The 12842-nt window shown below is 43.0% G+C and overlaps 1 protein-coding gene across 1 annotated transcript in view; it reads left to right on the forward strand.

Annotated features, from left to right (window-relative positions):
- The window catches only part of LOC130195454 (protein kinase C-binding protein NELL2-like), an 80909-nt gene extending 73331 nt beyond the window's left edge, over nt 1-7578 (forward strand). The window contains exons 18-20 of the mRNA XM_056416986.1: nt 2128-2304; nt 5520-5744; nt 6834-7578. Coding sequence (XP_056272961.1) covers nt 2128-2304; nt 5520-5744; nt 6834-6875 — 444 coding nt within the window. The 3' untranslated portion in view covers nt 6876-7578. The remainder of the gene's footprint in view (nt 1-2127; nt 2305-5519; nt 5745-6833) is intronic.
- Nucleotides 7579-12842: the final 5264 nt, after the last annotated feature.

Genomic DNA, 12842 nt, shown 5'->3' on the forward strand with positions numbered 1-12842 from the left:
CACGAATGATGACGTCTCCCACGCTGCCAATCAGCAACAAAGTCACCTTGTGTTGTCCTGTCGTCTTAATTCAGATTCAGATTCAGAGATCCAGAGTACAGGCACTGGGGCAACGTAGTTTTACATCTGACCAGAGAGTGCACAGAAGCAGTATACCATCAATCAAAAGTGCAGTGCAGATATGGTCAACAGTGGAAATGTACAAATATATACAAACAGCACATCAAACAAACAGCAAACCAAAAGCCAAAGGTGCAAGTGACTATATTTAGACTTCATGCTCCCCTTCAACCAATCGGTGCTCTTTAGGAAAAAAGTAGAAATGAAGCACAGTGATGCAATAGATTAAGAATTATTTATTAGACATGGACCAATGGCATACCACCTTTATGTGAAAGGTAATAAAATCCAAGACATCCTCAGGTTCCAGTTTGCCCTAGTTATCTGGGAAGAGTAAATGAAATGACGGGGGATGTCTTATAAAGGCTCTTTCGTAGTGACGACATCAGAGGTAACTACGATAACATTTCGGTCACCGTCAAGTTTCACCTCATGTTTTATTTTGCGGTTTCCAGCTAAACGGATCCACAAAACCCTGCGTGCAACTAAACGCAGCCGACAGCAGTGGAGCAGCAGATTTGGGCTCAGGAGTCGGTGCAGAGCTAAACAGAGTCAAACCGAAATGAACATCCGGCTTGTTGTAAACCAGAAGAGCTCTGGGCTACTTTCAAACATCCTGGTATTTATGTCAACAAGCAATATGTGTCATTGATGTGCCATGTCCTTTTATTTATTATATCAGAACGCGGGGATGAAAGACGGTCCTCGTCTCCACCCCTTTGCCTTTTAAAAAAGTAACTAAAAGACAAAAAGTGAGTGCGGATGGAAACATGAGCTACTGAATATGTAAAGGTGGAGCAGAGGGCTTTTATTGTAGTTGCTTTGATTGATTTCTGACGGCCCAGAGACAAGGCATCTGGGATCAGTTGGTGCAAAACACTCATTCTATCATCCCAAACACATTTTCTCTCCATTATCATCGGGTCATGGACCGGTCATACTTTGCATTTCAGCATTTCTGGCAATAGTGGAAGGTGATTATAGTGGATTAGTGTCGCTGGTGAATGATCAAGCAACAAATTATTCATTTGATTACAAAGGACCAGGAGCACAAATGGCTCCTTAATTAAATGAGTCATATTAATTGATTTGAGGGATGGAGGAGCTGCCTGTCAAACATATTTGTATTGAGTGATTGAAGAAGCAGATCAGTAAACATGTTGTTGTTGAGACGGACACAGCTGGATGTCAGAGCTGCGACTAACTGAAGGGCAAAACCAAGGTCACACCCCGGAGAAGACTGAGGTCATGCAAAATGCAAATAGTTATTTGTTCCCCCCCAATAATTGAAGGAGGGGATACAACAATTCTAAACTCAAAATTCAAAACTCTATGTATTAGAGCAGCTCCAGAACAAGTGGTCAAAAAAAATTAACAATGAAGAAAAACTACTGCACAAAATAATATTTGGACTTTGAAGAAACTGCACGTATAAATGTCTCTCTCTCTCTTATTTGCTGCCATCTCTCTTCTGCCAATAATCTAATAAAGGGATACAAAAAAAAGCCAGGAAAGAAATATGCAGATAGCTTTTCCGTCAGTCAACTAATTGATTTATCAACACTTTTCTTTCCCCTCGTTTTTCTGGGACCACCATTACAGCATTTATTCCCTCCGACAGCTTGAAGTGGCAGCTTTAGACGTGAGTGGGAGAGAAGTCTGTGACGGAGGTAATGAGTTGAATTCCGACCCGGAGCAGCGTGGAAGGAACCTCGAATCACTGCGAATACTCGACAGCCGAGTAGCACGTCTTCAAACACCAGGAACTTCACTGTTTGGAGCATGTATTTCAATCCCGCGTGTCCTTTACCCTCAGAACAAAAAGCCATGAAACAGCGCTTCACATCAGTTGCTAGGCTACACAGCTTCTTCTTTCCCCTGTCATACAATATTCATGAACAACATACATGTTTAACGACGCCGTCGAACAAATGGACCTCCTTTGCACGCGTGTGCCCCGTGCCTTCTTCACGTCATGCCTACGTACGTGTGTTGTACCCCCCCCAGGCCGGCCAGGTGATGTGCCGCAGGATGGTTTGCGACTGCGACAACCCCAACGCCGACCTGTTCTGCTGCCCCGAGTGCGACCCCCGCCTGAGCAGCCAGTGTCTGCACCAGAACGGCCTGCTCACCTACGGCAGCGGGGACACCTGGGTGGAGAACTGCCAGCAGTGCCAGTGCCTGGTAAGTAGCCACCCCCCCCCACCACCCACCACCACCACCACATGCCCCCCCCATGTTCATAAAGCTGACGTCGCGTGAATTTCGCCGATGCCATTTGCACCGTCGGCGCCGACGCGAGGAACAGAGCAAACACTGCCGTCTCCATGGAGATGCTCACGAAATTAAAAATTAAAATTAGAGAGAAAAGAAAGAAAGTCAAAGAGACAAGTTTTGTGGCCGGAGACCGGGGGGGGGGGGGAGGTTGCAGAGAGGAGAAAATGAAGATTGCTTTTTGCAGGAGGAAAAAGGAGCGAGTGATTAGTGAGATTTTAAAGAAGTCAAAAAGCACCCTGTGCACTGTTGTGTCTGCTTTGATAGAATTATACATTTTATTGAAGGACAGTTCCAAGGTTGAGAGAATGTGTGTGTGTGTGTGTGTGTGGCTGGAGAGCGGGAGCTGTAGCGCGGTGCATCGCCTCCGCGGCGCTCCGAGAAGGTTAAGTTGATGGATGAGTGTTTTTCGTGTGTGTTTTCGTGTGTGTTTTCGTGTGTGTTTTCGTGTGTGTTTCCGTGTGTGTTTCCGTGTGTGTTTTCGTGTGTTTCCGTGTGTGTTTTCGTGTGTGTTTTCGTGTGTGTTTCCGTGTGTGTTTTCGTGTGTGTTTTCGTGTGTGTTTCCGTGTGTGTTTTCGTGTGTGTTTCCGTGTGTGTTTTCGTGTGTGTTTCCGTGTGTGTTTCCGTGTGCGTCGACTGTCCTCTCGACACGCGATCCGATTCCTCATAGAAAACCAAACAACGCGCCGGCGTTCAGCGTGCATATAAATCTTTCCCGCCGAGCTCTATTTCCTTCTTGCTGCGTCGACCTTTTCCGCGGCGCCGCTGTTCAAACGGGGGAAGCGTCTCATCAGTGTTTCCCGGTGAACCCGACAGGACGTCCACCTTCACCGCGTCGACATTATGCAAACGAAATGCAAATGTGGTCGGTGACATCCCACCACACGGCCCGGCCACACGAGCCTCACTCCTTCTGCTCGGGTCACTCACACGGCGTCCTCCCGGTGGATCTCCGACCGGCGCCGCTTTACGACTCACCCCTCCATCCTGGCCCCTCCCCTTTGTGTTGCTGCTACCATGCTGGAGGATAGAAGTTGTTGATGTATGGTCTGAGAAGCAACACTCTGACATTATAATGCTTTCCTGATGCCCGGACCTGAAGGTTTGCCTTTTCAGATTTCTTTCAGCGGGCCGTGATACAAGAGATTGAAAATCAGTGCTCAGCCGAGAGGCGGCGGGGGGAAGCACGGCGGGCTGAGAGCGGCGCACACTGTAGTGCACTTATATGTGTTGACACAAACAGACACAAACACATTGGGGAATGCGGACGCACACACGCACACACACGCGCACACGCAGTATCCAAACACGAGTGAGTGCAGGGTATCCACCGTGTCCACACCGCGCAATCATTTGAAATCCAGAACGTGGCCTCTCCCCCTGTGATTGGCTATCTTGTTAAATCCCCGGTGGATCACTGAGACGCACGTTTCCTTCGCCATAGATCGCACTTTAGGCCGAGGCGGATAAAAGAAAAGAATCCCGGGCGAATATGAATGTCAGCAGTTTTAATCCGTCTCGATACACGCAGAAGAGATCGCATCACAGATACGTTGACCCCCTGAATGCAAAGCCCGATTTAAAACGAGAGCCTTCTGAAATATCACAAACGTGGTTCAAGAGTTTTCGGTGGATCAAGTTTCCGTGACACACGGCTCTCTGTGTGAAAGGAATTATTTCTACAAAAGCTGATTGTGGAGCGGATCTCTTTCCCTTTTGTGATCATAGGCCACATCTGCATAAACAGACAAAGATGATAACGTCCCTCTCCTCAGCGTGGGACGGATACCCGAGGCTACGTTCAATAATCCCCCCCCACCCCCGGCTAAGAGCAAAGAGTGCCACTCGGGGGGGATTTCCCACTTCAAATGTTTACACGCTACATCGAGGCAGGGAGTGGGCATTAGCGCTCCGTGAGCCTTGGCTTTATGGCCGGCCTAATTTACTACAACATTTCTAAAATGCCGAGCCAGGCAATTTTCTGTGATATTAAATATCCCCGGTGGGACAGTAGCATGAAGCCTCTTGTACTTTAATGTGCGTGTGCTTAAACGTATAGTCTGAGCCCATATCTCATTTCCAGAGGAGGCGTGAGGCCCATAAAGGCTCTCGGACAGCAGAAGTGGGTCCGGCCAGAATGATATAGCGCGGCGTAGTTATGACGCGTAACGTTACGTACAGTATATACAGGACTGTCTCAGAAAATTAGAATATTGTGATAAAGTTCTTTATTTTCTGTAATGCAATTAAAAAAACAAATGTCATGCATTCTGGATTCATTACAAATCAACTGAAATATTGCAAGCCTTTCATTCTTTTAATATTGCTGATTATGGCTTACAGCTTAAGAAAACTCTAAAATCCTATCTCATAAAATTTGAATATTTCCTCAGACCAAGTTAAAAAAAAGATTTATAACAGCTGAGTGTTTGTCAAGGCTCAGGAAACCCTTGCAGGTGTTTCGAGTTAATTAGACAATTCAAGTGATTTGTTTAATACCCTACTAGTATACTTTTTCATGATATTCTAATATTTAGAGATAGGATATTTGAGTTTTCTTAAGCTGTAAGCCATAATCAGCAATAAATCAGAATAAAAGGCTTGCAATATTTCAGTTGATTTGTAATGAATCCAGAATGCATGACATTTTTGTTTTTTTAATTGCATTACAGAAAATAAAGAACTTCATCACAATATTCTAATTTTCTGAGACAGTCCTGTATATGACCTGTTTTCTCGGGCCGATGGAACATGACGGCGGGAGGAATCCAATAAGGGCTCTCTGTTGCCGTGAGATTTAATACGGCAGCAGCCATGAGAGCGGGCCACGAGAACAAGTCCGGTAAAAAAAAGCACGGAGCGTTTACTTCTCCTGTCTGGGAGAAGAAGAAAAAACAACAACAACTGCTGACTGTGTTGGAAGTTTGCTCTGCTCATCTGTATTTTCTCGGTACCGGAACAACTTTCTTTTTTTTCATTACGAAGCTGCGACGCTTCCCTTAGTGTGCAAATACACAGCGTCATGAGAAATATGTGTATTTGCATGAATAACTTGTTCGGGGCTGGATCGTGTGATTTAGTTTTATTTAAAATCCTCGGCCTGTTGTCTGCCTCCCTCCGTGCAGCAGGGCCAGGTGGACTGCTGGCCTCTGCCCTGCCCGCCCGTGGACTGCGAGTTCACGGTGGTGCCCGAGGGCGAGTGCTGTCCCCGCTGTGTCGCCGACCCCTGCCAGGCCGACACCATCCGCAACGACATCACCAAGACGTGCACGGACGAGCACAACATCTCCCGCTTCAGCGGCTCCTCCTGGATCAAACACGGCACGGAGTGCACCCTGTGCCAGTGCAAGGTAAGGCCCCGGGCCCCGCGGGCGGCCTCCAAACGGAACATTACAGTTCGGCCCGAGTTCAGGGGGCAGATGATGAGACGTGCGCAAAAAATTGAAAAAGGTTCCGAGACCCTTCCGTCAGTCGCCTAGACTTTGCGTGGGGGAGGCAGTTTGTGCATCTTGGACACCTCATGCCTGTGTTTATTAAAATATAAAATATAAATATGTTCGTAGGTGTTGATTCAGCTGTCTTTGTGATGCATCTGATCTGCACACAGAGGTGTTGCAGGTGGAAACACACATCTCACCAAATGTTTAAAAAAAAATGTAATGAGTAACTCTATTTTGTATACCAGATAGTTATGATACGATATTCATTTTTATTCATAAAATGCCAAATATTGTGATCCAAAAATGAGCTTTTTTTTGTTCGAAAGCACCATAAAGAGCAGAGTATAACACAAAAGATTTGATGTTCCATTTGAGAACTTTTCTTTCCAAAGTCTAAGTTTCTGGGAACAATTTACAAGTTATTAACAAGTGTTCATTTTTCTTTTCTGCTATAAAGCATAAAGTCTGGACTCATTTGTGTGAAATGCACAGAACAATCACTGGAGAAATAAACTATGCAGGCGAATGTTCTCTTCCCTCCTCCGCCTGCCTGACGATGATGTCTGCACCTTTCAAAAATTATGACAGCCATTAAATACATATTTTTAAAAAAAATGTCAACGATTAAAATTCAAATATATGCGAGTGGATTTCTTATTTTTGAAAAGGTGCAGTCAGTTTCATAGCACTGTGATTCGGTGCGTTTGGTGATTCAGGCTGTGCCTGCGAACCTTTAGCCATGCAGAGCCTTTATCTGCCCTTCTAGTTTAAAAAGCAAAATGACTCGAAGATTTCTATTCTCAGTAGAATAACTCCACCTTGGATCGGTTGGTGCCAAAATGACACGCGGAGGAATCTTAAATGTCAAACGGGGAATCTGTATGCTGCGCCACCGCCAGCCACCTGGAAATATGAAGCGTAGGACTCTCCACGTGTTTAGAGTGTGACGATGATCCGGTAATATGTTTCTCTGCCTTCTCTCTCCCCTTCACCTTCCAGAATGGACACATCTGTTGCTCAGTGGACCCCATGTGCCTTTAGTCCCGGCAGATCCGAAGGCACCTGTACAGTGTTCTCCATGTAAAAAACAAAGTAACACCGCCCTTATGTCTCCTCACTGTCCTCCTCACGGGCGTAGGTCACATAGTGTTTGCATTGGTAGGATTTGATTGGCTGAACCAGGTGGACGGGGCACTATGAAACAGTCTCAAAAAAATGTAACCTTCAGGTACTTTCTGATGATTTCTAGCTCTTACTTTGTAAAGCCCAGCCAGCTGGCACCTGGTGAACGTCGAGCATCACGAGTGTCTTTGCAAATACTCTGTGACCCACGTCTGACCCCAAAACTCCTCTTTATACCAAAAGCAGACCCGTATCGTACCAAACAGATGATGGACTCCAGTCTCCTCAAACCCACTCTCTTTGTTCTGTCTCTCCACTAAAGAGGGACCCTTTAAGGATCGCTCGCCCCCATCACGACATACATCTGTAAGATATTACTATTACTGGCATGACTGTGCTTGATGTCCAAACTTTTTTGCTGATTTCTAAATTCTCGGTGATGATGATCAACCTTAGATAGAGTAAAGGCAGTTAGCTTAAGGTTCCGTTGCCACCTTTATGAATTGTCGATATTTCGTGGTGCTTTGTAGCATTTTGTTCCGTTTTTTCCTTTTTTGTAATTTTTTCTTTCAAAGCTTGTTATTGTGTAAGAGTGAAATAAAGTATTTCCATTTACATTTAATTATTGTCTTTGGCTCATGTATGCGTATTTATTGTGTTTGAAGACGACATTTAGTTGCCAGTTTATTAGGTACACCTATAGCTAAAGCAGGTGTCATACAATAAATCCCACCTTTATGAAGATTATAATGTTCCTGTTTCTATTATTTTGTCCACTCCATTTATATCAATGAGGGACACCTCTCTGTATTATGTCATATAGTTTAACAGCACCACAAACTAAATCCTCCAAATTGAAGCTAAATAAATCAAAGACACTCAAAAGCTAAAAACTGGAGTATCAGCACTCATTTAAATATATATATATGTATATTTATTTATATATATTCATATATACATACATTTAAATGAGTACATGAGTATATATATACATACATTTAAATGAGTATATATATATATACATGTAAATGAGTGCTGATACTCCAGTTTTTAACTTTTGAATGTCTTTGATTTATTTAACTTCATCAATATTTGGTTATGTGGTCTTGAATACAGTTTTTTATCAGGTCCATGGGTCTATTTTAAGGCATGCATTATAAAGCGTACGTGAAAATAATAGATTCATTAAAGTTTATTTAGTTAATTAAACATTTTTCACGGCACTCCATAGATGTACGTGGCTCATAGTTTGTTAAAATGAGCTTCAATGTTAAATGAATTAGCAGCTCACCCAACAATATGATATCATATTCATGGAGGAGTATGTGTTTACAGTGTAGTGGTCAAACTACTTTAATACAGTCTGGATCGGACGTGTCAATGGGCTAACTGGACTTGTTATTAGTTTACAATGAACACTGTGCTTTACATGGACCACCCGTAACCTCACACTAGATTAATAATGTTATCAATCCTGCTGATATGTTGCCTTCCACCATCAGACACTAACCTGGGCGACACACGGGGTTGGATACATTCTGAAAATGTAATAAGCCAAATAAAATGTGTCTTTCCTAGATCCAATACTTCTGGTGTTGTTACATGATTTTGTATTTAAATGGTGCCCCTTGTGTTGAATACACTCCAACAAACCCATCTTTGGAGGCGGAGGAAGGACCGCTGTAGCACACCGACTCCTCTCCTCCCCACTTTGTCCCGTGCCTCTGGAGATGCTCGTACCTGAATCGCAGAAGAGCACTTAAACCTCCTAATATAATTATCTCTCAGTTCACAGCTGCGGACAAATGAGTTCAGCCTTGCGATGGTTTTATTTCCCCGCAGAGCATCCTCTCCCGTATACCGACTGATTCTCCGACTCTACCTCGCAGCGGCATACATTTACAAACGCGCAACGTACCGGGGCCCGTTTTCATTACGACGCACTCCAAAAAAACAAACTTTCCACCTCCAGGTTTCTCGTGACTCTAAACTCATCCCTGAGTTGAACGATAGGGCAGGAGGGATGTGGGCAGTGGGCAGCCCGCAGGTTGGCAAGGGCACCATCTGGCCTGCTTTGGTCCAGTGGCTTCTAGCCGGTGGTGGCATGGAGCCAGTGGGCACCTGAGTAGTGGTGGCACAGCAGGGCACACTTGTCCTCCAGCTGGCTCCTAAATGTCCAATTTTCCATGGCAGTGCTGAACCCTCTGCAACAGATGCCGGGACCCACAGGGAGTCCACTTTACTGCCCGTCCTATATTCAGCGTTAATGACCACACGTACCATTGTGATGGCGGCTGGTGAAGCAAGGCCACGGAGAAAAGTCCGTTGTGCTTTAGCAGAGGGCCTGAATGCAATAGCCGTGTGCTTTATGACATTCATTATGTTTTCAGAGATCTTTGCATCATTCAAACGGCTTCAATTGGTCTGTAATTCACTGCGGCGCCGCTAAAGAGATCTCTGTGGAGAGAGCGAGATGGAACACGGTCGTGCAATCTCTCGACAATTATCATTTATGCAGTAAGTATAGGGAAAATGACATAAACAAGTATTTACTTGTGTAATATTTACCTCGACTCACAGTGTAAACTCCGAGCTTTCTGTTTATTCGTCACAGTTTTACAGAAATGTGCAGGATTGACTTGAATGCACAAGCATATACGGTAGAGCCTCAGCCGGTGCAATAAGGGAAGTCACTTGGAATCTCTGTATTTGTCTGTAAGGAAAACAAACAACGCAGACGAGTACAAATGCGCCGCGGTCCCCCGGAGCCGACACGCCGCCGTTTCCCTGGTTTAACAGCTGAAGTCAGCAGGATGCTGACGATCCTCTCTCTGCTTACATTTCCGTAATCGGTGAACTCGGCAAATGTTTCCATTAGCGCTCTTCAAATTTAAAGAACGGCAAATCAAACGCTTCTGCTGCTGTCGGTGACCTGACGTGCGACGTCTGAAAAACTGATTCAGTGTTGGATTCTTGAACGGCAGCACACGTTTCGTCTGTTATGCGACTCGTTCGAGTAAAGCCTGTGTTTTGAATACAAGGTGTTAAAAGGCCAGCAGTGTGGCTCTAAGGGCGGACATTTGGTTTGCTCCAACAGTTTGTTGCAGACTCAAATATCCCCAAAACGTGGTTCCCAGATGAATCCTCATGACTTGGTTGATGCCCTGGCTTTTCCCTTAGGGCCACCATGACGTTGATATATTTGTTATTTGGTGGGATAACTCAACAACCATTTATGGCCCCCTCAGGAAGAATTCTAATAACTTCTCGTGTTTTTCATTTCGCACCATTAAGAAAAAAATAGCTTCAAAATAAATAACCTTTCCATCAGCCTCACATGCAATTTGGGTTTATTTCCAATTACTAAATCTCAAACGGGCAGTTTACTCCAACCCACAATCTTGTTTCAATTGAAAAGAGATTTATTAGAATATAAAATATGATTATATATATTAGTGGAGGAATCTGAAGTTATGAAAAGCCACAATTAACCAGTTAGATAATGTTTAGAATGCACATAACAAGTTTGCTGAGGGAGACTGAGATGCAGATAAAAGCGAATGAGTCGGCCTTGAGTTATAACATAATATAATATTGTTATCTTATTATTGTTATATATTATTATATTCCAAACTACATTTGGTTTTGTTTCCCTTCAATGTCCAAATTATTTCACCTCACTGAAATGTGTGTGTTTTTTTATACTATTACTTCCGAGTCCTACATCAAGATTTCTAAAGTAAAGAATCAACTTAAACACAAAAAAAAAAAAAATCTTGAATACTATTGATCATCTGCAATTCTACAGAAAATATGAGATTATGTGAGACCTACATATTGTATGAGTCCGACAGCCTCTTCTTTATCGTGTGCCTCACGATATCACACAAACATATCACACACAAAGCTCCAGTTCAAATAAAATAAACACAGGATTGAAAAGTCGCTGGATTTTTCAACAGTGCCGCAGAAGTCCAACTCTGACTGGCTGCTCCAAAGCATTCCAGCACTGCACCATCATTATATTCTTCATTTGATTTGACAAAGGACAATTAGAATAAAACCAAATCCCTTTTCCCCCATATAGAATATTAAAGCAGACATCATTACCACAAACCCATGTCTGGGGATTCAGTCCTCCGAGTAAGTAGTAGATATGTTGAGCAATATGGCCGAGCCGACACGCTCCTCTCTAAGGTCTCAGAAACCTGCAGAAGGAATAAGAGAGCAATTCTGTTTCCCGCCTCGTGGCCACTGGGGACAGAACCCATCTTGAGCTGGGTGGAAGGACTGAGGGGGAAACCTGCCGGCTGTCTGGGACTGACTGCACTGATACATTTCACAGGGTCTCCCCGAGTCACAGAGCTGTCAGCGCAGAGTGATGGGCCATGCCAGGACATGATACACTGATCTAATTGGAGGATAGCTCAAAGACAGGGGAGATTGCAGTTGATCTGTAGCTGTGGCTCACCTCCTCGAGGGGACTTTTCTGGTTTATATTTAGAAATAGAGCAGTTGAATTGTTCTTGTTTTGTTGTTGTTGAATTGGTACTAGAAGACATTGGTAACAGAGCAACTTGTAAATAATGTGAAATGTTTTCAAAAAGGCCTCCAGAAAGACACAAATATCTGGAAAAAAATGAAGCTTCTTGTGATTAAAAGGCGAATGCAGTCAATCACAAATACTCTCGGTGGATTCCCTGCATTGAGGAGGAAGTCAATACCCCGTTAACACAACATGGGCATACGGCCTCAACACCACACAAACGGGTTTGAAAATCGTTTCTGATGTGTTCTCTCAATTATTGCATGCTCCTCCAAAAATCAATATCTCATCTCTCAACCCAATGGCAGACTTGGAAGAAACAGGTAATACTCTCTGACAATGAAATATATTTCCACAGAAAAACAACAAGCAACTGATCTCAGGTGTTCAGCTGGGCTGTTTCATAATGCAACACGCAAAGTACCGAGCCGACTGAGTTCTTATTAGGGATCATTTACAGCGAGTGGTGAAGCCGGGTTCAGTGTGGGTGCAGCTACACTTCAGAGGAACATTTACTGATGATGAACTGTTGCACAGATTCACCTGCGTATCACGGCGAAGGGTTAATTGCTATCTCCTCTGAATATTAAATGTAATCACTGGTTTTCAACCCTTCAAAGGAAGTAATATCTACTTACAGCCCCTTGTCAGAAATGTATTATAGTACATACCATGACTAATTATGGCTTTTATAATATAACATACATACAAAATATATACTGTGACTTTTTATTTTTATTTTGACAAAAGGACTTTGTCATGATTTTCTTTTATATATATATATATATATATATTTATATATATATACAGGACTGTCTCAGAAAATTAGAATATTGTGATGAAGTTCTTTATTTTCTGTAATGCAATTAAAAAAACAAAAATGTCATGCATTCTGGATTCATTACAAATCAACTGAAATATTGCAAGCCTTTTATTCTTTTAATATTGCTGATTATGGCTTACAGCTTAAGAAAACTCAAATATCCTATCTCTAAATATTAGAATATCATGAAAAAGTATACTAGTAGGGTATTAAACAAATCACTTGAATTGTCTAATTAACTCGAAACACCTGCAAGGGTTTCCTGAGCCTTGACAAACACTCAGCTGTTATAAATCTTTTTTTTAACTTGGTCTGAGGAAATATTAAAATTTTATGAGATAGGATTTTAGAGTTTTCTTAAGCTGTAAGCCATAATCAGCAATATTAAAAGAATAAAAGGCTTGCAATATTTCAGTTGATTTGTAATGAATCCAGAATGCATGACATTTTTGTTTTTTTAATTGCATTACAGAAAATAAAGAACTTTATCACAATATTCTAATTTTCTGACAGTCCT

This window comes from Pseudoliparis swirei, chromosome 6, assembly GCF_029220125.1.
Source record: "Pseudoliparis swirei isolate HS2019 ecotype Mariana Trench chromosome 6, NWPU_hadal_v1, whole genome shotgun sequence".
Taxonomy (NCBI): Eukaryota; Metazoa; Chordata; class Actinopteri; order Perciformes; family Liparidae; genus Pseudoliparis; species Pseudoliparis swirei.